General features: G+C 43.2%; 1 protein-coding gene across 1 annotated transcript in view; it reads left to right on the top strand.

Moving 5' to 3' along the window:
* The window catches only part of KIF5C (kinesin family member 5C), a 152171-nt gene that overhangs the window by 102863 nt on the left and 23398 nt on the right, over positions 1–25910 (top strand). Inside the window, exons 13-21 of the mRNA XM_017523231.2 lie at positions 2316–2384; positions 4655–4861; positions 6929–7075; positions 14284–14472; positions 16946–17063; positions 19396–19472; positions 20518–20627; positions 22492–22593; positions 22791–22851. Of these exons, the coding sequence (XP_017378720.1) occupies positions 2316–2384; positions 4655–4861; positions 6929–7075; positions 14284–14472; positions 16946–17063; positions 19396–19472; positions 20518–20627; positions 22492–22593; positions 22791–22851 (1080 nt within the window). The remainder of the gene's footprint in view (positions 1–2315; positions 2385–4654; positions 4862–6928; positions 7076–14283; positions 14473–16945; positions 17064–19395; positions 19473–20517; positions 20628–22491; positions 22594–22790; positions 22852–25910) is intronic.

The following is a 25910-nucleotide window of genomic DNA, read 5'->3' as shown; positions in this document are numbered from 1 at the left end:
CTTGTTCTATTGCCCAGGCTGGAGTGCAGTGGTGAAATCACAGCTCACTGCAGCTTCAGCCTTCGTGGCTCAAGCCATCCACCTGCCTCAGCCTCCTGAGTAGCTGGGACTACAGGCACATACCACCACACTCAGCTAATTTTTTTGGCATGTTTTGTAGAGATAGGGTTTTGCCATGTTGCTCAGGCTGGTCTCAAAGTCCTGGACTCCAGTGATCCAGCTGCCTTGACCTCCCAAAGTGCTGGAATTATAGACATGAGCCACTGTACCTGGCCTCATGCTATTTCATGTATAAGAAAATTCAAGTATAAAAATATTTTCTAAAAAGTGCTTTAAAATTTGTTATCCATGGACAAGATCTTTAGTGCTGGCATCAGAGTGAGCGTGCTTACGCATGTTCTGAGAGATGCAGTTCAATGTGTAGATATAAGCACACCTTATTATTCTGGAAGTTTTGAAAGACTTTAAAAAAAATCACAATAGATCTCATTAATTCCTTAGAGAAGTTGCCTTGATGAGGGGTAAATGGAGTTTGGGAAATGTCTCTGGTACAAGTGATCCATGTCTTCTGTAATATCATCCTTGCTCTTCATCTTTCCAGGTGGGGCCAGGGGCCCTTGGTTTCTTACTGTACCTTAAAAATCACTGCATCCCAGCTTGTCACCTGTTGGGAGGAAGCCTGCCTCTTCAGGCTTTGAAATAAACACAGCATAAGAACAGAGTTCACTCCACCATTTCTCTCCTCTCATGATTTATATCACTTGTAGTGCTTGTCCATTTGTCCCAGGGCAAGAGATGGTAGCTCTTGATGGTGAACTCTTTGAGTTCTTTATGCTAAGCTGTTTAAGTGCTTAGGAACATAAACACAAAATTGTTCCTGGTAACTGACATGCTAAGTTTATAAAGTAGAAGAGAAAATATATCTACAAAATAGTCTTCTAGTTGTAGAAGTGCCAGTTTTTGGAGGTTTCATTCTGGTATAATTTCCCTAATTCGCCTGCCAGAAATATGATTTGTGCAAGAAAATAGAACCATTAAAGAAACATTGGTGTAAAGAGTTCAGTAGAAACAGGATCTCTTTGAGCAGAGAAGCTAAGCCAAATGATGATCCACATAAAGGACAAGGAGATTCAGATCCCGTACGGCTGATTTTAGAATTCTCTTTCTCTGTGGAAAGCATTAGTTTGTGACATTGAATTAACCTGATTCAAATGTATGCATAGATACCACCACACAGACTGGGAAATATCCCATGGAACATGGAGGTTCTGTGACCCAGGCCCTTAAGTCTGGGTTGGATCTCACCTCTGGAAAAGGCAAAAAGCATAGTACAGGGTGTGTTTTTCTGGGCTGCTGATGAAATCACCTAGGTAGGACTTGGCACGGAGGAGGGCTCAAGGATGCTCAATTGAATCTGTTTGGTGTTTAGACCCTAGAAGCCAGGTTGTCATCTTCACAGGCTATATTTTACATTTCATTTGAAGTCATGAAAACAATGTAGCGAAGATTGTGTTTTTTTATGTAGTTAGGCATCATCTGCCTGCTGCTTCGCCTGCACTGGGGGTGGATGGAGTCTAAGAGGAGGCGGGAGAGGTGGGCAGTGAATTCCCTTGCTTTTGTGGCAGCAACACCTAGTGGCAGAAAATGAGAGTGAGAAGAGAGAATTTGCCTTTCCCACTTCAGCAACAGCTCAGAAAGTAAGCATGAATGTGTCTGCACCTCAGCTGCCCTAAAGCTTTTAAAATTTTTTTTCAAACGGATAAGAAAATTAACTTCCAATCAAGAGGGAGGTCTTCCAATGGCAAATCTCCAGTTCATGTTTTTCTGGTCTCAATGAGAGATTTGAAGTGGAAATGTTGGCTCTCCCTACCGATCTGGTGGCAGCACTCCTGTTTACTGATGTGCTCGACAGGATTTGGTACGATAACATTACGTTGCAGATAGTTAGAAATTCACTCCTTTATTTTTTGAATTAGGAATTTCACTGTTAACATCTTTGAATTAGGAGGCATATCTCCAAAGTCCCTTCTAGTTCCCAAACCCCAGATCTCTGATTTCTCAACGAGCAGGAATTGGGTTGAATTTGCAGGATATTATATTTCCAGAATATTCAGATGTTTTACCTGCTGAGAAAGGTGGGTGAAGAGGTATTTTAACTGAAAGAGATCTCGGAACCAGTCTGTTTTCTGTGCAGCAACACCACACCATTCCTTCCTCCTTATCAGCAAGCGTATGGTAGCCGGCTGTCACTGGGAGATCGGGATATCAAAAATGGCATAACTAACTAAAAAAACAAACATGATGTTTCGTTTCAGGATGATGAAATTAACCAGCAGAGCCAGCTGGCTGAAAAGCTGAAGCAACAGATGTTGGATCAGGATGAGGTAAAGAATGCAATATTTTTTTTTTTCACAAAGTTCTTCTATTACTTTGCTGTTGATGTTTGTTCTAGAAATTTAATTTATAAAGAAGCTTTTCATAATCACAGAATCATGTGGAAATTTCTTGGTAGATTTCCCTTCACTGCCTGTTACAAGCTGATTATCACTGAATTTAGAAAACAAATGTCTGACTTTCAAGAACCCTTGGTGTTTTGAGATTGAATAGCCAGTGGCTACACTTCGTCTTGGGAAAACGGAGACCTTTGGTTGGGTAATCGGGCAAGGATGATCCTTTTTTATTTTTATTTTTTGAGATGAGATCTCTCTCTGTTGTCCAGGCTGGAGTGCAGTGGTACAATCTTGGCTCACTGCAACCTCCAGGGCTCAAGTGATCTTCCTGCCTAAGACTCCCAAGTAGCCAAGACTACAAGAGTGTACCATCATACGTAGCTAATGTTTTAATATTTTGAGGCAGAGTTTTGCCATGTTGCTCAGGGTGATCTTGAACTCCTGGCCTCAAGCTTGCCTGCTGTCTTGGTTTCCAAAGTATTGGGATTATAGATGTGAGCCACCTTGTCTGGCCTTGGAAAAGGATGATTCTGCCTCCTAATACCCATCACTACTGTGTTCTTTTGTTTGAGTCCTATTTCAGTTTTGCAGTCAGCTGGCTCAGGTCTTTGATATACCATGTTCTCTTGCTGTCCTGTAGGGAAACACAAACAAAAACAAAACTAGAAGGTAGGAGAGGGGGAAGGCAAAGAGAACGGGGCCTGTATCAGCATATACTTGATACACTGAAAACGAGGCAAATTTGTTTTCAGTCTCTCCCAAAAGGGATTCAGTTCTTCAGTAAGTGTTCTTATTACACTGTGTTTTGCCAAGTATTTTACAAACAAGAACCTAAGCAAAGGATAGCCAGCCAACCTATCAAACGTGCACAATTAGTAATCCCCTCTCTGAGGACCGTTTACATGTTGTTCTCTTTTGTGCTTTAAGCTGTTTTCTGCTTCGTTGCTTAAATGCTGTGGATTGGATCCCACCATGCAATGACAGCAGGTGCCTGGAGTCCTGTCCTCAGTCCCAGGCCTCTGTAACCATTTCCTTCCTTTGTTCCCCTTCATCTCTTTAGGACAATGATTACCTCCCCTTCCCAATCACTTCCCTTTGTAGGGAGATCATCTACACTTTTGTAATCAGGTGAACTATATTTCATTGATCTGGCTCAGCTATAGTCGAGGCCTTCCATTTGCTTGAGTTTCCTGCTCTCTACCTCCCATTCTACTCCCGTTTCCCCCACATTGGCACAGCTGCCTGGGATAAACTTTCCTTCTTGTTGCTGTTAAAACTTCTTAACATTTTTCTTTTTCTATACTATCAAGACAGTATCTGTTCAATATAGGAAAATCAACGTAGGAACAAAGATAATGAGAGCATCAGCAAGCCCAGACATTCGCTTTTAACTAATGATAATGTTTGGGGTACATCCTTTGTACATTCATGATGGATGTTAAAAAAGGGTGACTGATTGCTCTTTTATACTGTTTTAGTTGATTGTGAAGTCAACCAGTGTACAATGTGAAATCCTGATAACATTTAAAAATGATGTAAGTGTTATTTTCTTGCATCCTTTGTTTGTTTGTTTATTTAGATGAAGTCTTGCTCTGCTGCCCAGGCTATAGTGCAGTGGCGTGATCTCGGCTCACTACGACCTCCGCCTCCCGGGTTCAAGCGATTCTCCTGCCTCAGCCTCCTGAGTAGCTGGGATTATAGGTGTGCGCCACCACACCCAGCTAATTTTTTTTTTCTGTATTTTTAGTAGAGATGGGGTTTTGCCATGTTGGCCACTCCTGACCTCAAGTGATCCACCCGCCTCGACCTCTCAAAGTGCTGGAATTATAGGCATGAGCCACTGTGTCTGGCCCCAATACTTTGTTTAAAGTATGGAGTAGCCAACTAGCTATAAAATACAGTGATTTTTGACGTGTAATTCATTCTTTGAGTTAAGGCTATACAGCTTTAAACTAACAACAGAAAACAGCATATAAAACAAAACACATATGCACACAAAACAGATTTTTGCAATAAGAACATATCTGTCTTTTTATTTATTTATTTTTAATGTCTGGACCATACCATGAGATTTTCCATCATCCTGAAGTTTTCCAACTTGTTTTCTTGTATCTGGTTTTTAAGTTACTTAATTTTGGATACAGCATAGAACATAAACATTTGAACATTAGATTCACAAGTTCCATGCCATCCTATTTCCCCAGCTTTTAGCTTCCACAAGAAGGGACTATGAGAAGATACAAGAGGAGCTGACACGTCTCCAGATTGAAAATGAGGCAGCCAAGGATGAGGTGAAAGAAGTTCTCCAGGCCCTGGAGGAGCTGGCTGTCAATTACGACCAGAAGTCACAGGAAGTAGAGGATAAGACCCGGGCCAATGAGCAGCTGACAGACGAGCTGGCCCAGAAAACGGTTGGAGCATTTGTGTCTAGGGGGTGGGACTACCTTGGCTGCCATTCCTGTACTCATATTGCTATTCATTGACAGACATGGTATAAGGAGGTGGTGGCTGAACAGTTACTCAATGTTAGATGTATTCTCTGAGGTCCCACCAACAATTGAAATACTTCATGCAAGTGACTTTTGTCCACTCATCTTGAACTGCATATCACGACTGCTTTATATCCAGAGAATGTATAACATTAGTGGGGATGTTTTGTGGGAATAGTCAAAAGAGTGCAGACTTTGGAGACAGAAAACCTTAGTTACAAGTCTGACTTCATAACTCTTAGACCTTAGCTGGGACAGTTAAGCTTTGTGAGTATTCATTCCCTTATCTGTAAAAATGGCAATGATAATACGCTGCTTGCATGGTGTGAGGATTAGTGACAGTTTATGTAAAGCACTCAGCACAGACCTGTGCATATGCTACAATATCAATACATACATCTCCAAGCATTGCTACTGGCAAGAGTGGGGTCCCACGGAAGGTATGGACTTCACTCTTCTTGCTTATACTCTCCTGAATGAATTCCATTCCTTTCTGTGAGCTTCCTGTCCTAGCTGTTTCAGGAGCCTGGAATTAAGCTGCCCTTGTTTGTTTGTTTGCTGCTCTGTTTTAGCCAGTACTTTAGCCTGCACAGTCCCTTATTTCCAGATTCTTCGAATGAAAGATGCCGTAGGTTCTACAGTGAGCTAGCAGCAGCAGGGCCAGTGAGTGTTTGGCATGATGGGATGGGATGTGTCCTTTTCTACCTGGAAAATGAGTGGTAGAGAAGCTGAGTGACTCTAACCTGCTTTCCTTGGCACCTCTGCGCAATGGCCTGGTGTCCTGGGCTTGTGCCCAGCCTACTTTGTGGAAAGCATCCAGTTTAAAAAGAAGTGGCAGATGGCACAGGAGAGTGCTGATCTGCTGACTGTGAGGCTGACAGGAAGTGCTCCTTGTAGCATACATTCAGCTGCATGGAGGAAGACTTTTCTAGCAGCTTCCTAAGATGGGGACTACTGCCTCTGCGGATTTTAAAAACAAGATGACATAAGCAGTTGGCAATGCCAAACAAAATAAAACAAACTAATTCAGAAGTCAGTTAGGAAACGGGGAGATTTAGATTTCCTTTGCTTAGTGTTTTCTATGGGATTCTTTTAATTCATCCTTCATTGCTTCTTAAAACAATGAAATTGTTTTAAGAATTTTGCATAATACAGTTCTTACTTGCCATGAAACCAAAGTATTACTAGATTGGTTTAGAAGACTATTATTAGATTGTTTAAGAATGCTCTAGCTACATATGGGAGAATTTTATAAATAGATAGCTGTTTTACTGATGTTGAACATTAATTAGTTAAGAATACATACCTTTTGGCAAGATACAGGAAGGATGAAAAAGAGATGGGTTTATTAAAGTTTGACAAGAAAATAGAGCTTCTGCTGTATAGTAAGAAACCAACTATTGAACTTAACCTAATTTTGAAAAAAGATGAAGAGGGTTTAATTCCGCTTAACTCTGAAAATTACAAGACTTTTTTGAAGTTGTTTTCTAAACTTGTTGATGTTCCTCTGGGCCATCTGTTTTAGACCCATCTGTCTTTGTCAATTTAGGTGGAAATACGGAGGTGGCCAGGGAGCAGGTTTGTTTAGGAGTGGAGGTGGGGACACTTGCAGGTGAGTTTAGACCATGAAATGAAACAGGAGGGCTGGAATAGAACATCTGGCAAGTAGGAAGATGCGATTACATGTTATAAACTTAAGGACTTCTTTTTTGGCTTTACTTACTTTTGATAACTTATTTCCCTGATTTGGAAATTGTCATCTGATATGTAGACATATAACATATCAGGCCGCGTAATATAACTTGTGGATATAGAGTTCACTTCTTATCCAAGAATGCAGTGCAATGCAACCATTTACCTTAAAAGGATTCTTAGGTTGAAGTCATGTAAAAGAAATCCATTCTACATGATGGTGTTATTCTTTGTAATGTGGAGTGTATGAAATTGATGGACAACTCTTTGAATTTGTTGTTGAAATTTGTTTTTCAGACTACATTGACAACCACGCAGAGAGAGCTGAGCCAGCTGCAAGAGCTTAGCAACCACCAGAAGAAAAGGGCAACTGAGATCCTGAATTTGCTGTTGAAAGATTTGGGGGAGATAGGTGGAATTATTGGCACCAATGATGTGAAAACCGTAAGCCAGCCCTTTTATCCTCTCTGCTTGTTCTTAGCAAGTTAGCAAAGTGTGTGCTTTATTTTTTTGAGCATCAGTGCTTAGCACTGTGCTTTGCATCTGCCATATGCTTGGTAGTGTTTGAATGAATGAAAAAAGGGCTGATTGAATGACGGAGTGAATGGTTGTTGGGGGTGAGGAGGAAAAACAAATTTACCTTTGAAATTTAGGCAGTGTCTTCAAATCTTGGTTGGCTTCGTATAAACTGGATTATTCCTCAAACTTATTTTGTTGCAGAAGTTTGGAATTAAATAGCTTAAGCAACAGTTCAAATCTTAGAATTGTGTTTTTCCATTTCTAAAAGAGCCCAGTGGAGTGAAAATTCTCCAACAAGTCAGTGTGAAAGTAATAGGATTCTATGGCTTAAGAAACAAAGCCACGTTTAATTATTCACAATATGAGAAGCCGAAAATCTTGCTATTCAGGGTGTGATCTGCCTCACCAGGCAGCTTATTGGAAGTACAGCCCCTCATGCCCCACCTCAGACCTATTGAATCAAAATCTGTACTTTAACAAGATCCTCCAGGTGATTCTTTATGTTTATTAAAGTTTGAGAAGCAAATTTTGGTTTGGTGCCATGGCTCAATAATGTCAAATTCCCAGACTTTTTCTCTATTTCCTTTCTCCTGTCCTCAGCCTGTTTCCTTTTCATGTCCAGAGGATTGTGCCTCATGGTAGCAAGATAGCTGCTGTAGTACAAATCATCACATCCTTACTCAGCCACATTCAAGGCAGGATGGGCTGAAAAGGCCAACTGCTTTCATCAGGGAAACATATTTCAGGAGGGAAACATATTCCAGAAGTCCCCAGGAGACATTTCCTTATACTTCATTGGCCAGGATTAGATCACATGACCACTCCGTTTCTGGGAAAGCAAAGGGTAATAGGATTACTATAATTGGCATAAACCAATTGTGATGAATCCCCTGGGGTTGTATGCATTGGTGCTCTTGGTTTTTTTGTTTGTTTTTTGAGGCAGAGTTTTGCTCTGTCACCCAGACTGGAGCACAATGGTGCAATCTCAGCTCACTGCAACCTCTGCCTCCCAGGTTCAAGTGATTATTGTGCCTCAGTTTCCTGAATAGCTGGGATTACAGGCATGTGCCACCATGTTCTGCTAATTTTTGTATTTTTCTTTGTATTTTTTAGTAGAGGTGGGATTTCTCACTTCTACTACATGTTGGCCAGGCTGGTCTCAAACTCCTGGCCTCAAGTGATTTGCCCACCTTGGCCTCCCAAAGTGCTGGGAATACAGACTTGAGTCACTGTGTCTGGCCATTGGTGCTCTTGATGGCAAGAAAGTAAGATGTGGGGAGAATAGGGATGGTATAAAGTTGTCTAGGAGCTAGGAATAGAGGGAAGAGAGACAATTAAAAATGGTGTCAGCCAAGAACAGTTAACAATTTGCTGGAATATAGAAAGGCCATTGCCATTAACCAAAAAAACAGGGTAGAGACACTTTTAAAACAAAACTTTATTGGGGTATAATTTACATAAAGCTGTACATATTTAAAGTATACAGTCTGAGAAATTTCGACATACGCGTACACTCATGAAACCGTCAGCACCGTTAAGATAATGAGTGTCTCCATCTCCACCAAAAGTATGTGGGGCTCTTTCTGGTCTCTCTATTTTGTTTCATGGATCAAGTCTTTCTGCCAATACCGCAATGTTTTGATTACCATAGCTTTATAATAATATAGCATCTTATACAGAGGAGTCACTGATGAATATATGTTGACTTTGTTGAGCTGGGGAATGGTATTACATTGCTTACCTTACATCTCACAATTTGCTGAAACCAAAATCTTTGAATTTAGCCATTTTATCTTTAAAAGGCTGAATTCTACATCAGTCTGCTTAGTGGGAACACTGAGGTTGTGAGTTGAGATTGTTAAATACAGGAAAATCTCCCAAGATTAGGCTTCCTTTTGTAGACCATTTCTGGGAAATGATGAAAGCTCTTTTTGGATGGCATAATAGGGCTCTGCTTAGAGTACATGACTGCTTGTTAACTATTCTTTCATGGAACCTGTATGGTAACGGAATATTTCATAAATCCTTGTGAGTGAATCGAATTCTAGCACAGACTTCTCAGGTACTATAGAGTTAACCTTATTAAGCTTCAGTTTGGTGATTTTATATTTGAAGATTTAATTTTTGGAACCACACATTTGTGTTGAGCAATAAAATTCTGATGTGAAGTGATTAAATGGCCTCACAATATGAAGGTGGAGTTGATTTATGGGAAGCTGATGCTTGCTACTGATAACGATAAAGGCAGAACGTATTTTTATGCTAAGTTCTAAAATAGAGCTGATGAAAATGCTAATGAAATCAGGAGTGTCTAGGTGCTTCAGTAGTAATAAAAGAGCCTTTACCTTTGGGAATCTGAAGTATGATTGAGACTGAGATTATTTTTAAATACTCAATTGGATGTTTTTGAGATTATTTTTGGATTCCACAAATTGGATGCCCTAGTTAATTTCATTGATAGCTCTCATTTATATCATTCTGGGTTTTTCTCTTATAAGTGTGAGTTAATCATTAGGGCGAAAAGAGCTAATGGAGTAGTTGTATGACTTTGGGTGAGTCACTGTACTTCTCTGAGCTTCATTTTTCTAATTGATAAAACAACAAGATAAGCTCAGACAATATCAAAGTTGTCAACTCAGAAATTACATGATTTCTGCACATTTGTTTTAGATTTATCCTAATAGGTACACGTACTTTTCTTATTGGTTATGACTATGAATTGATAAGGTAATTCTTTTAATATAGGAAATGAAGAGATCAGGGAAATTTGTTTTGGTGATTTTGTATTTTTGTCCCTAAATGCCATTTAATTTTCACAAGGTCCCTCCTGGTAGGACTCTGGGATGGGGAGAAAGATGGCTGTTGGAGACGTCTCTAGTCCACAGTTCCAGAATATGACAGCTCCGAACAGCCAGAAAACAGAAAAGCCCGTATAGTCAGCTCAGCCATGTCTTGAAACATTTCCAGAGTCCAGGCATTTTGTTTCATCAACAAAACAAGATGACCCCAGCATATAACAAGATGAGCCCAGTGTTATCTTTATCCAAGTTTATGAGTGAGCCTTCTCTTCTTTTTTTTGTGTACTGGTGGCACTGCACTGTCAGCAGAAGTATGGTGAGATCCATACATTTGGAAAGGAGAGCTTTATTTCTCATAAAGAGTTGCAGTCTGCAGGGTGGCCATTCTTACAGGCTGGGAAGTGTGGCCTCTGTCCAGAAGCCAGAAATAAGCACTTTGAGGATGGGAATAATAAGGGATTAATACTGAATTGGGGGTGGTGGGGCAAATGTACATATGCAACAGGTTACAGGAGCTGTGAAGATTCATGAAAGAGTGGTATGTGCATGTGAAGCAGGATAAACATGTATGCAACATGGGTCCCATGTTCACTCTGGTTTGGAGACTTAACATTTTCGTGTATTACAATTAGGCCCTATACATCAAAGGGTGAAGCAGAGGACATGAAGTTTCTCTGAGTGCAGCCTTAGTAGCCTGGCCAGAGCCAGAACCACTTCATGGTTGGTGGTCTCTTGTTGGAAAAGGAATGCTGGTTGGTGGTTGTGTTGAAATTGCAAAAAAGAGGGGCAGGGGCGGGCCATGGTTGATATCAGCAGTGAAACAGTGGAGCGAATATTTCAAAAGGGCTGGCTTCTGTTTAACTCGGGGAAGAAGGCCTGATGGCGATTAGCGAAGGAGGAGGTATGACCAGGCGTTTCCAACTTCCCATCTGTCACGGCCTAGAACTCGGTATTTAACATTTCTCTGGGGTCCCCTTGGCCAAGAGGGGGTCTGTTCAGTCATTTGGGGTTTAGGATTTTATTTTTATTTCTTGGCGCCTACATTACCTTGCCACTTTCAAAGGAATCTAGCCAGAAGCTGAATAGAAAGTTGAGGTAGAGTAAATGAACTGAATTGGACTGGCTGCCTAAGTTTCTTTTGGTCCACACTGACTTCTCTTTGTCCCATTCTAACTTTTAGGCTTTTAAGTGTGAACAAGCACCTTACTTACCTTGGGTGTGGCCTAGAAATGGCAGTAGTTCATCGTCTTGCACAGCCACTCCATGCTTGAGAGATGGGTAGGGAGGTGGGGGCAACTCCCTGTATAGGCTGGTAGAAGCAGCAGGCCACATCTTCCATGAGATTTCATGACGGTGCAGTCTTTTCTCCTGGGTTAGTCATTGATACTGGATCCCATGATCTAATATGTACTGCTGGGGGCGTTATCAGACTCTGGGACAGTTATAAATAACATTTCAGCTGCAAACTGATTATTTTTTTGAAATAACCGTGTCCTGAAATTATTGGAAACTTTTGAACATGAAACCACTAAATATATGAACTCTGCAGTGGTAAGAAACCTCAAAGTTGAAAACCATTTGTTTTTATCCATCAGGCACAAACTCAAAATCTCCTTTTAGATCTCCGAGGATAAGAATTGGCTTCAGAAGTTACAGCTCTGGTTTTGGGAGGAGAAATGTCTAGCTCTCATTTTGGAGAAAGCCCATCTTTATACATATCTATGTTTTTACTCTTCCTCAATTTACATGGGATCTGGGCGTAAAAGGCAAAGTGTCCTACTTTGACAGACCTGGAAAAGAAGGAGGATTCATTCTCTTCCCAGGGTGCCGGAGCTGCTGGCTCAGCAGCGTTTTCCTACCAGGAGCTGGTATAGGCTGTGAATTGGAAGAGACGGGTGTTCCTTTATCTTTCTGCAGAAGCTAGACAAGATGTGAAATATACCTGGTCAGACTCAGGAAACTCAGGAGCATTTCTCTTCTCTCTCCTGCACTGGACTAAAGACCCTGGCAGAACAAATGGAACTGAAGATTGCATGCTTTTCTCACCCAGTGTGAGAGGAAGAATGCTACTGGAATAGAAAAGGAACATAATGAAGAGTGGTGTTGGGAGGCAGATCTTTGACAGTCGGAAGTAAAATGGGTTTAGCAAGGACCTCCATGAAGGCAGAGTCAGAAATAGATACTAGTCGATTTTCTTGCTGTTGACATATATTCTGCAGTATTATTGACGTTGGAGTCACTTGACATGTACTATTGTTGAATTCTTTTTTTTTTTTTTTTTAATTTTTTTTTCAGTAGCCTTTTGGAGGACAGGTAGTGTTTGGTTACATGGATAAATTCTTTAGTGGTGATTTCTGAGAATTTGTGTGCCAATCACCTGAGCAGTGTACACTGTACCCAATGTGTAGACTTTTATCTGTCACCACCCTGATGCCATTCTTTCCTCCAAGTCCCCAAAGTCCATTATGTCATTCTTAGGCCTTCATGTTCTCATAGCTTAGCTCCCACTTGTGAGTGAGAACATATGATGTTTGGTTTTCCATTCTTCACTTAGAATAATAGTCTCCTATTCCATCCAGGATGCTGCAAATGCCACTATTTTGTTCCTTTTTATGGCTGAGTAGTATTCCATGAATGTGTGTGTGTGTGTGTGTGTCTGTGTGTGTGTGTGTGTGAGAATAATTTTTTAAATCTACTTGTTGACTGATGGGTATTTGGGTTGATTCCATATTTTTGGAATTGCAAGTTGTGCTGCTATAAACATGCTTGTGCAAGTGTCTTTTTCATATAATGACTTCTTTTCCTCTGGGTAGATACCCAGTAGTGGGATTGCTGGATCGAGTGGTAGCTCTACTTTTAGTTCTTTAAAGAACCTCCACACTGTTTTCCAGAGTGGTTGTACTAGTTTACATTCCCACCAGCAGTGTAGAAGCGTTCCCTTTTCACCACATCTATGCCAGCATCTATTAATTTTTTGATTTTTTTTATTCTGGCCATTCTTGCAGAAGCAAGGTGGTTTTGCATTGCAGTTTTGATTTGCATTCGCTGATAATTAATGATGTTGAGCATTTTGTATATGTTGTTGGCCGTTTGTATTGTTGTTGAATTCTTATGGTAAGGTCGATGCCAAGTTACAGGCACTCAGCAGTGTCCAGTGTACTCCATGTTTGCTACCAAATTTCAGGGCCGATACCTGATTCCATTTTTTTTAGCCCTCAAATATTTACTGAACAGATAGTTATATGATGAGTTAATGACAGCAATAACGACATAAGTGGGCACTCAGCATGTACTGTGGAACATCAAAAAAAACAAAAAACAAAAACCATGGTTGGAGTCATTGTCTTTCGACCAGTGGAAGCCTGTGTTTCTGTGCTGGATTCTGGACAGGGCTCTTTGTTTTCTCTTGAGGTGCTAGGCTGCCCTCTGGTGGCTAAACAAAATATGCACACAGTTACTTGCTCATTCGGTCAATTGCTCTTCAAGACCATGTTTACATTTTATCAGATGGGTTTCTATCACAAATACTTTGCTTCAACTTTTGTTTCTGGTAGAGCTTTGAAACTTTAACCAAACATAGATCACTCAGGAATGCTGGCTGTCAGAATCTTCTCTTCTAAAGTGGATTTAGACTGTTGTTCTCAGATGATCTTATGAGCTAGATTACTGTCTGTCTGGAAGGAGCAGGTGTGAAAAGGCAAAGGAAAATAGACTGGTAGTAGTAATGAAAACTTAGGGTGAGAAACCTTTATCAAGAAGCCCTTTGTTAATTAATGGTACATTCTTATTCATTTGATTTTCTATTTAATTGAGGACTACATAGAAACACATTTTTATTTCAATCCTTGTTTATAGGAACATATGCAAGGCATTATACCAATTCTCTACCTGAATAAACATACTATAGAGAACATTAATGAAGTTTTGATTTGAATTTTTATAGGAATTCAGCATCACCTTTAGGAACATTGGGTCTCACTGCTGTTACAGAGATGTAAGGTGTGAGACATTGAATGGAATACCTTTTTGAAGTTATCTCCTTTTAAGAATCTTCAGTGTTTCTTCTTATGCTGTCATCTCTCTTTTTCAAAATCGATGGCAATGAAAAACTTAGTTAATTGAGGATTATATTTAGTAGGGGGTTTCAACTGAAAGTTTCACCTGAGGTCTAGGAGAACTTGGGTTGAGTGTTGAGTAGTTTCAGCTTGTCCTTTAATTAGGATTCTGAACCAGAAATCCACAGACATCTTGGGGATCCAGAGGCAGGTTTCAGGGGAATCCATGAACCTACAGAAACTGTGGGCAGCATTTGAGCTTGGCCCCTCCTGTGCTCAGTTGGCAGATGTGAATGGAGTCATTGAGGAGGAGTTTACCATGGCCCGCCTGTACATCAGCAAGATGAAGTCAGAGGTCAAGTCCTTGGTGAACCGCAGCAAACAGCTTGAGAGCGCCCAGATGGACTCCAACAGGAAGATGAACGCCAGTGAGCGGGAGCTGGCAGCCTGCCAGCTGCTCATCTCACAGGTGGGTCCTTCTCTTCCCCCTCCTTGCACACTCTTCTCCTCTTGCGATCTGCTCCCTCCATGCCCTTGCTGGTGCTGACGGTGCGCCGTAGCCTTGGTTGATGGACTTTGCTTTGCCTAAGCTTGGCATTCCCAGGGGATGGCAGCCCAGGTCTATTCCTAGGACTACATTTTGTCTTGAGAATTACATGAATTCCATTGAGTCCTTTCCCTTTTTAGAGGATCTATCTATCTATCTATCCATAGATGGATGGCTAGCTGGCTAATGAACGTAAAATATTGGGTGGAATCTCTAAAACTCCTATAAGTAAGGCAATATTCCTTCATCTTTTAATCTCTACCATAGGTCCACTTTAATATGAAAAAAACAGAAACTGCTAGTAATAGTGCAGGTGGCATTTTATTGAGCATCTACTATGTACCATTCACTGCGCTAAGTACTTCACATTCCTCTTCTCACTTAATCTTAAAAAAATCCTGGTAGGTAAGTTTTATTATTATTCCTCTGTTTCAGATAGGCAGCTGAGATTTAGATTAAATATATTGTCCAAACAGTGAATGACAGAGCTGGGACTCAAACGAAAATGTGTGTGAACCCAAAGCCCATGTCTTCAAGGGCTTTCAAGCCCGAGGGCACATTTCACTTGCTTATTGCCTAAGGCTGCTCTTCTTCCTGTGGGAGTGGCATTTTCAGTTTAGTAAGGTAGCTTCAGAAAACAGCAACCCAGTTTCTGGACTACCACTGTCATCTGAGCTTGGTATTTGGGTCTGACGTTTCCAGGAGGGGTCTAGTTGTAGGCTACTTACTGCCTTATGCCAGGCATTTAAATAGTCATTTCGAGGAAGCAGGAAACAGATACCAACATGGATTGGTGTGTCAAATAATACGGAGGCAGACAGAAGCCTACTTTATTCTGGTATGCTTTTAACCATAATGATGTGTAATCATAGAAACATCTCCAACCTCCCTGTCTAAAATGGATCCACAAGGTTCCATTTTATAACCAACATAATAAGTGAAAATGTATTGAAAAGATTATTCAGTGCTAATGTGTGATACTATAATTGATATATTCATACATTGTTGATAAAAGTATAATTTGGTCAGTTCTTTGGAAAAGCACCATGGAAATCAGAAATCATAAAAATGTAAGTATAATTTAGTCCAGCAATTTCACTGACAGTAGTTTTCATTGTTAATGAAAATGGAAAAAATTTATTTCGTATGGTATTCTCATTTCCTGATTAAAAATATTAAAAGCTTATAGGCAAGGTATTGAAGACAGTGTTATTTTGCATGATAATAAAATAAATTGCCCAAATATCCATTGACAGACTAATAAGAGAAAGTTACATGGAATAATATTATGCAGCTCTTATAAAAAATTTATAAAACCTAGCCATTGGGAAAGTCTAATTATATAAAGTTAAGTGAAAATGAAAGTGCTGAGTTGGATGTATGTTGCGCTTTGAATTCCTGCAGATAAGATCAGGAATAGCCGGGGGAGATAGTTGATACCTTGGTTTACGGTTTACACCAGTTTTTCTGGATTTGCTTTAGAACTTTATTTTTTATAATCATATGGTTATTATTTATAAAGAATGAAAATAAAAATGATACACATCAGGGAGCAGCACACCTCCTATGTGATTCTAGGTCATCCATGATACCAACAGAATGCGCTTTGGCCAGCCTGCCTCTAACACTCAGGGGCACCAAGGCAAGGGTACTAATAGAGACCCCATGGCCTGTGGCCCACCCTCTTCTCTTTCAAGCTGGACATGCCAGTTCCATGTCCAAGTCCCTTTTGCACCCACTGTGAACTGGTGAAACTGTTAGATGTCAGCTGCCATTTGTACGAATGGGTGAGGAAGAGGTAGTGCCACCTCTGGCCTTCAGACCTGGAGTAGGAAGTTTCTAGGTCCCCAGTACTCTGAGTGTGGCCTACAGGAACATAGGTTCAGGTGGTCATGCTCCCTTGGCCTGTGAACTCTTTGCTTAGTGGAGTGGGGTGCAACCAGAGGAGGACCCAGTGGGGTGCTCCAAATTGTCCAGGCCTCAGAGTGAATGACTTTGCTGTATCAGATCAGAGTCAAGAATATTAGGGTGTGTTGAGTTTAAAGAGCGCCTGTTACAAAGTTCTCTTTCTATGTCAACAACAAACACAGCTTCCCTTAGGTGCTGGTTGGGACTTTGCTACAATTTGTACATGGCAAAGATTCCGTTATTCCCTGAGTTTCAAGAGTAACAGAAAGTAACAGAAACTGTGGCTCTTTATTTTCTGATGTGATCTAAGGAATCTGATACAGTTTTTCCAGCTGAAATGCTATCTTTTTTTACATTCATCCTAAGGGTGAGCCCCCTAGATCTGGAGAGGGGAGTGTTCTGTATACATTTTCCATCTGCCTGGAAGTTAGGCCAGCCTGGGTGACGACTTGTGAGTCATTCACTCTTCCTTTTTGCTTTATTAAAGCACGAAGCCAAGATCAAGTCTCTGACAGACTACATGCAGAACATGGAACAGAAGAGGAGGCAGTTAGAAGAGTCCCAGGACTCGCTCAGTGAAGAGCTGGCCAAGCTCCGAGCCCAAGGTGAATATTTGTCTACCACGTAAACACCTGGCCTAAGTCAGACATCCTCTGGTTGGCTGGAATCATGCTGTTTAGTTTTGCTCAGTTAAAGCATTTCTAGATCTTTTGCAAACAATAGCATAACTAGAAAAAAAGGAGAGATTTCTAAGAGACCATCCCCCCACCGAATCTGCTCATCTTCCCATTTCCCCATAGTCCACCCAGCTACCCAAATCAGAATCCCCCACTCCCCACCTCCTGACTCTCCTCGGTCACCAGAGCCTGTCCATTCCATCTGCCAGAGGCGCCTCTGGTTCACTGTCCAGGCTAACCAAGGACTGTGCCCACATCCATCTACTCATGCCCCACCCCCAGCCTGCTCTGGGCCAGCCACCGTGTGGCATCCCAAGGGAGGATTCTAAAATTCACATTCTCTCTTGCTCCAACCCTATGCTTCTAACCCCTCTATGGCATACTGTTGCTCTTAAGTTTGAACTGCTGTGGCTTTCCTGGCACCCCCTTGAACAACCTCTTCCCTTTGCCAGCCAGCCTCATGACCTCCTGAGCTTAGAGAGGTCCTCACACATAGGAAGCACTTCATGAATATGAATGAATAGAAGCAGACATTTAAGAGAAGGGACTAGAAATGCAGAAACTAGAACAGGATTAAGAATGTATGTGCTATGCAATGTGAAACTAGAGCGTACATATTATGGGTTGCAATGAAAATTGTTAGAATTCTTTCAGAAAGCCACTTGAAAATATATATTAATAATTGTAACATTTTTCATACCTTTTGATCATCACATCTCATATTCATTACAGAATTTTAGATCAGCAAAAAAGGAAGCCATCTAAATGTCTAATAGTTAACACACTGTGGTGTGTTATTTAATTTTATTTTTCACATGATATACATGAAGGTGTACAGCAATGTTTATGATGCAATGTTAGGTGAAAATTACAATATATCATTGTATCTTTATTATGGTTATAACTCTTAAAAATGAATGGATGTGGCTGAGTGCGGTGGCTTACACCTGTAATCCCAGCACCTTGGGAGGCTGAGATGGGTGGATCACAAGGTCAGGAGTTCAAGAGCAGCCTGGCCAATATGGTGAAAAACTGTCTCTACTAAAAATACAAAAATTAGCTGGGCGTGGTGACGCACGTCTGTAATCCCAGCTACTTGGGAGGCTGAGGCAGGAGAGTTGCTTGAACCTGGGAGGCAGAGGTTATAGTGAGCCAAGAACATGCCACTGCACTCCAGCCTGGGTGACAGAGCAGGACTTTGTCTCGGGGTGGGGGTAGTGGGTGGGGAAGAACAGATGTTTGTGTTTCTAGAAGTTAATATTGAAAATAAAAATGGTTGTGATAAGGTAGTTGGGATTGGTAATGCTGTTACCAGTTTTTTTTATCCTGTATTGTTGTTACATTCAGTAAATACATTTTGTGTCTGACACGAACATGCCCATTCTCTGCTCTAACCTTGTCACATGTTCTTTGCGTGGTTAGGAATAGGTGCACCATCAAAAACTGCATGTGGAAAATAATGTTTCTCTCTTGTATCCAGTGGTTTCTGCACTGGAGCCACCGAGTTGAAATAAAATAGAGACGAGGAAACCTAAAGCTGAACAGACTATGGAGAGATATGAGTTGAATGTCACTGTTGTAAACCACTCTGCTCCCTGGCACCCCAGCTCCCCAGCTGGGGCTGCTCATTGCACCTGGCGTTCAGGGAGCGCCATTGTCCAAGCATATGCTGAGACAGGAGTGCCACACTGCAGCCCTGCCCCAAACGTGGGGCCTTCTGGTTTCATCTCAGAAGTGTTATACTATACTTCCATTTCCTTGTTCCCATCCTTTGAGTATGTTTTTCTGCCCCAGATTCTTTGAGAATAAGCAGCCTACCCATGGGAGGTAAATGGTCTTCCTGCAACTCCCATTGTGGCCTGGGTCCACTGGCCACCTAACAGTCACAGAGGGCTTTCTCATCTGCAAGGCCTGTTTATGCACACGACCTTGGGCTGCTCACAGAGTCCAAGTGGGAGACAAGTCCTCCCAGGTGTGCGGTGACATGAAGCTCAAGTGCAGTCCTAGGAGGGCCGTCCCCAGTGAGCATTTTCCCCTGTACTTGCCTCGCTCCCCTGTGGAAGGAATGCCACGGGCGGGGCCAGCCTTGGCTTTAGCCAGAAGTCCTTGCCTGTCCCTTTATGCCACGGTTGTAACTGCTGACATAAGCTGATGTTACGCTGTGTTGCCATTTTTCTTGTTTTTTTTGTGTTTTAATTTTTACTTTTGGGTGTGAGTCCTGCCAGTTAAATCTTAAATAATCATTTAAAATTCAAAACAGAAAAAATGCACGAAGTCAGCTTCCAGGATAAGGAGAAGGAACATCTGACGCGGTTGCAGGATGCGGAGGAAATGAAGGTGTGTGTGGCCGCCCCTTCCATCAAGCCCAGTGTGCGTGTGATGCATTTGGACTGGAAATGCTTATTTCAGGAAAATCTGTCACCTTTAGATCTGTGTATGGCAGTGTAGAGGGGAGGGGAGAGGGTCCATTGTTGGGTATTCAGAGTTGATCTCAGAGCGTGGCCTGGCTTAGAAATGAACAGGTCCAGAGACCCCAAGATGTCTGTAGAGGATGGCTAAGTTGTGTTAATACCTTTGTCTTCCCCATTCCTGATGAAGAGGGAAAGGGTAGCACCCCAAATCACTGCATGGGCTCTTTTGTCAGAGTTAACATCTAAGAATTTCTTCCTCCAACCTTGATAAAGAACACACCAAATTTGAGTCTCTATCTTAAGCATAGAGATTTTTATTTTGGTCCCATTTTAAAGGGTAAAGAAAAATAGATTGGGAAGGAAGACTTTTAGGTGAATAAAATGAGACAGGAGAAGATGTAGGATTTTGATTAGTTGTAGGCAAACTATGAGCCTCACTAAGTCAAAGCCCACAGTTAAAGTGATGCCCACGGCATGTCCCTGCTCCAGCCAGCAGAATAAAGTCATGCCTTGTGTGAGTCTCTCTCCTGTTTTCAGAGTGCTTTGGCAGAAAGGTCTCCTTTGGACATCATCATAAATCTATGGTGGGAAGGGCAGGGGCTCTTATCTCAATTCACAGGTGAGGGGGTGCAGCTCACACAGGTTACAGGCTTGTCTGAGGTTACTTGGATAGGGAGAGGTTGGTGGCCTCTGACTGTCCTGGCTGGAGAAGCTCAGGGTGGACTGGAGAAGGTCAAGGGAATGCTTTTTGTTTAGTTAGTGCACTAATTGGCTCCTAAGACCCATTTGGGTTTTGTTGTCCCAATAAAGCAAGGCTGGGTCCTGGAGGCACAAGAGCCAGGAATACCCCCAGTTTTGGGATCTGACATCTGCGGGACACAGGGTAGTAGGTAGATGTGGATCCAGGGCTTGTCACAGAGTGGGCTGAGTGCCAGCAAGTGGATGACATGTTCTCTTGGCCTGGGCTGCAGAAGGCGCTGGAGCAGCAGATGGAGAGCCACCGGGAAGCACACCAGAAGCAGCTGTCCAGACTCCGAGACGAAATTGAGGAGAAGCAGAAAATCATTGATGAAATTAGGGAGTGAGTTGTCCCAGGGCTCCATGGGCGTGGGGTGGTCATGCCTTGATTCTCTTAGGGCATCCTGGAAGGACATGGCTTTTAGCCAAGGGCCCTGCTCACCTTGCCCCATGGGCACTGCCCTGGTGACACAGCAGGCTGGGCGTGCTGCTTCCAAGGTCTGTTCTCCCATCTGGAGCTGAGCCTGGCATGGCAGGTGGAAGGCGGGCCCAGCTGCCTTTCCTAGTCCCCTAGGGCCAGGGTCACATAGGTAACTCCACTGGATGGATGCATGCCCCAGTAGATGTGGGTAGTGCCTGTAATGAAAGCACCAAAACAAAAAACAAAAAAAAAAAAACAAAAAACTGGTCCTGACTCCAGAACTCTGGTAGGTTTATAAACACTCCTGAGAAGGCAGTCAAGCGCCACTGCCTCCCCTTCTCCCCTACACATACACGCTCACTGCGCCACCCCAGACATCTGGTTCCATGTGCCCACTTCTTAGGGCCCCATGCTGTCAGGTGTCTGTGCAGGCGGAGGTGCCAGCGACCTGTGCACTGCCACCAGGACGGCATCATTGCAGTTTGTGACATTGTGACACCCCCTCATGCTGTGCTCCTGTCTTGTCTGGCGGCCTCTGACATGGCCTCTGCTCCTTCAGAATAATGTTTTCGAGTGCTCTGAATAAAAGACCCAGGATTACAAAGAAAACCAATTATATTGAAATGCTGACCTCTCCGCCCCCACCCCACCCAGGATCTGCACTGTTCCCTCCCCTCTTGCCTCCTGTCGACGAAGAAACATTTCTATATGGGAAGCAATGTGAAATGATTTACGTAAGGTCACATTGCTAAATAGGAAATCAGATTGGAGTTAGACTTTAATTCTCCAGACTACTGATCCAAGTCCCCTTTCAATGTGTGTGAGCCGCTGGAAAGGAGCATTTGCATTTTAAAAGAAGAGATTGGTAACCCAAGCAAAAGTCTAAATGGTGTGACCCAGGCTGGGTGCCCAGTCCCAGAAGGAAGGCACTTAGCCTCCTCCCTCCGTTTCTCCTTCCAGGCCACTCACCTTCTGTTGCCAAGTTATGCTTTCCCATTCAGGGATGTCTCGTGTTCATTATTCTGATTAATCACCCTCATGTATTCACCTGGAAGGGAGGGGGAAGATGGGTTGGTGAGTGAGTGAGGAGGTAGGGGAGCTTCCTAGGCCTGTGCCTTTCAAATGGACTCTGGGCTTTCCTTCTGGTAGTGCATAACTGCTCCTTCACAGATGCTTGGTTGTGGCTCTAGGAAAGGTTTTATGAGTCCTGGGCTGATGTAAATGTTGACCAAACACCCTCAACCAGATGGAAAGTTTCTGTCTGCAGCAGAGCCCAGGCTGCCTTCTCTTCATAATTCCTCTCTCTGTACCCACTCCTCGAGGGCAGGAACTGTGCCTGTATCAGTGAGGCATTTGGACTTGGGAGATATTTTTAGAACATCAGACCAGAAAGGAAGGAAGGTGGAAATGGCCAAATGAGATTGCCCGAGTGAGTGCATGCCGTCGGAGGGACCGAGGGAGCAGAATTCTTCAGACATGGGTTCTCTGTTTTAAAATATCAGCCCTTCTCCCTTCTCATATTTTTCCCCTGAAGCTCTTGCACAAGCAAGCTATAAATACATCCTCAAAGCCTTATGTTTCATGCCTCTTAGATGCACCCCAGAAATTAGTTTTCACTTGGGCAGGGAGGAAGCTGTGTGGCTGTTCTCTGATCCCTCCAAATCCTGCAGAATTATTGCTTTTATTGTACAGACCTAATGGGGTTGGAACAGAACCACGGTTTTAGCTGGATGACTCAGAATTTCAGACTGATGTGGAATATATTGCTTTTTCCTCTCAATTTCAGTTTGAATCAGAAACTGCAACTGGAACAGGAGAAGCTCAGTTCTGATTATAACAAGCTGAAAATAGAGGACCAAGAGAGAGAAATGAAACTGGAAAAGCTCTTGTGAGTGCACTCTAAATATTTCCTCTATTTTCTCTCATCCCTGTGATATTCTGGTTAGATTGGGCTAATTTAAAAACAGACAATGGCTATTTGTGTGCTTGTTGGTTGGTTTTGTTGATTTATCTGTGGATGCAAATAGTATCTGCTGAAACCTCTGAGTCCCCTCTGGTGATCTATTTTGTTTTTTTTTTTTTCAGATTGCTGAATGATAAAAGGGAACAAGCCAGAGAAGACCTCAAAGGGCTGGAGGAGACAGTGGTATGTGAAGATGTTGCCCAATTTATTTTTCTCTCCAAGACCGGGTTCGTTTGTGATTTGTCAGATTGTTTATTCCAAAATTTTATCCATGCACAGCTTTCTGTGTAATATTTTAGATAAGACATTCTGCGGAAAAGTAGGATTTGTAGAATTTATTCCTCAACTCTTCACAGAATCAACCAACCAATCCATTCATCCTTAGAGCAGTAACCTGGAGCCCCAGAGTGAGAATTAAGCTGAATTGCAACTCAGCAATTTTACAGCCCTGCACTTTGTGACATACTTCCACTCAACATTCAACAGATATTTATTGAGCGTCTCCTAAGGGCTGGCATTCTCCAAGGTGCTTGAATATACCCATAAACAACAGCAGTAAGATCCCTGCCCTTGTGAAGCTTACCTTTAGCTGGGAGAGATGATAAACAATAAAGAAGCAAATCTTGAACTCTATCAAAACACGCGTAGGGTGCTGACTCGGGGAGGCTCCCTGAGCATGTGACCTTTTAGCAGGGACTCGAAGCAGGAGAAGTGAGCCATGAGATGTGTGGGGGACAGCATTCCAGGCAGAGGCAACAGCTTATGCCAAGGTCTGGAGACAAGCCCTGCACTGTCAGGACTGTCATGTTGGGGGCAGGCAGGGAGGTCTGTGTGGCAGCAGCTGAGGGAGGGACACAGATACAAGGTGAGCAAGGTAGAGCCTGCAGTGATGCAGGCCAGGTAAAACCTTGAGTCCGGCAGGGCTTTGGGTGGAGTAGTGACAGGCCTGCCTTACCTTTGGAAGGGCTGGTTATTTGAAACGTTGGCTGTTTTTCTCTGTCCTGTGTCTGGGTTCGTTGGCATCATCTCCTCTGGTCGGCTTCCATTTCAGCTGCTCTGTGGGGTAGCTGCCTGGCTCCATGCCCCACAGCCTGCGCTTTGAGACAGACCATTCCAACATAGCCTCTCCATTTGGTGAAAACACATTCAGACATTTCACATGATTCAACAACAGAGAGAAATTGTTGTTTAGATACAGTCATCCATTTTGGCTCGGTTCATGTGTCATGTGGATCTGTGAGGGACTGAGCCGTCTCTAAGGACCTGGTGACCCCACACTGGTGGCAGTCGGTTGCTTGAGTCTGGCCCTGAGACTGTGCCCTGGCCCTTGGACTAGTAGTATTTGTTGCACCTCGAAGCCAGGGAGAGGAAATGCGGGCACCAGCCATTGGTGACAGAAGATGCCTGTGTCCAAAGGAAACTGGGTCTTTTGAGTATGGAGGAGGAGCTTGTGGAGGGAGTCGGCAAGGGAACCTGAAACGAAGCCATAAAATTGCTTTATCTACATCTGTTTTACCAGAGAAGTGATAATCCTCATTATAGATAATTATAGAAATTCAGAAAAATATTGAACATTACAATTTCACTATATTTCCACCAGCCAGAGATCCCTGATATCAATGAAATATTTTTGGATGCTTTCTTCCTTCATACCTGTGAGTTCTCAGGCACTCTTACCCCACTGTCCCTACCCATCCACGCCCTCTTTCAGTCTCACTCACACCTACAACTCAAGGCACACGAGCACATCACACACACTCACACAGGGACTCAAAGGCCCTTGCCCACACACACAGTCAGCCGCTCACCCTCAGGCCCTCACGCCTCTGCTCAGTCTCACTCACTCCTGCATGCGTCTCCACACATGAGCACTTACAACACACGGGACATGCACACTTGCCTGCACACACACAACTTGCATGCACACTAGCAATCATCCACACCTCCTCACTGGCACATTCACACACACAACACTCGTGCAGTCGCTCACCCTCACTCCCCTTGCTTGCCTTCACTCACACCCACACCCATATTCACACTCCCTTGTACATCTTGCACAGATGCTCTCTTGGGACACTCCCCCTCGCACGCACACAGGCGCGTTTGCACACGCCACCCTCGTGCTCTTGTTCACCCTCACACCCACCTTCGCTTACACGCACACACATTTCCATGCTCACGGACTCTCATGCTTTCTGCTCTCATACCCTCAGGAGTGTGATATTTAAAGAACGTTTTATCAGCTCTTTTGCCTTTTTTGAAGTTCGAGTGGTCTTTTGCGTCTTTCGAATGACGTATTTTCCTCACTAGCTCCTCTCATCTCCTTGCCTGTCCGCTGTCCATCCCACGCTGGGCACAGTTCCACGGGTACCCTCGCCCGGCCATGCACGTGGACAGACCCACTGGCTTCGTGGCACTCAGATTCGCTCCCTCAATCTCACTTGCCACCCACACGCGTCGCATGCACACTTTTAAGATCCAAGATTGGAGCCCTGCACTGTATGCTGTTTTAGACTCGGATGTTTTCACTCAGCCTTGGAATTCTCCCCGAGTCGTAAATGTTCTTCAGAAATAGACGAGCTGTCCTTGGCTGACTGCTCTGCCGCCCTCCTCGGCGCAGGGACTGTTCTGCCTCCGGGAGTGTTTGGGTGGGGTGGGTGGGGCATGGAACCTGCTGGCCAGGGGGTGAATGCCTGGGACACCCGTTCCAGGGGACAGTGGTGGAAAAGGCCCACTGGCCATCTGGGCATCCCTGGGCCCCGGGCAGTGGACTCGCTGGAACTGGTCACTGTCTGGGCTTTGGGGCAGGAGCCCTCCTCTGGCTGCATCGATGGGACTTGTATTCCCTCCTTGCTAGTCCCGCCCTTGCTGTCTACTGTGACAGGGAGCTGAGCCTTGAGCTTTGGTATGGAGGGTGGCAACCTGTGATGTGAACAGGAAGCACATGGGGAGCCGGAGGGATGATCATGAGTGTGATGGAGGAAAAAAAATATATAATTGCCACAGGAGGCCGAACGATAGTTGCCTAAGCACAGTGTGCATAATTAAAAAAGACAAGTGATTTTTAAATGTTTTATACTATCCTTCCCGAACTGTTTATCATTGAATCCACCTTAAAACAGACAACAATGAGAGAAAGTTGCCAAACTCAGGACACTATATTTTGTATTTATTTGCCAGGAAATGCCTGGCCCTTGGACAGAGCACTGTTCTCATTCTATCTTCTGTTTTCATTCCCCTTT

The sequence above is a fragment of the Cebus imitator genome, unplaced genomic scaffold (genome assembly GCF_001604975.1).
Source record: "Cebus imitator isolate Cc_AM_T3 unplaced genomic scaffold, Cebus_imitator-1.0 Scaffold27, whole genome shotgun sequence".
Lineage (NCBI taxonomy): Eukaryota > Metazoa > Chordata > Mammalia > Primates > Cebidae > Cebus > Cebus imitator.
Note: the sequence above shows the minus strand (reverse complement) of the source record. Positions and strands in the feature narration are given on the sequence as shown.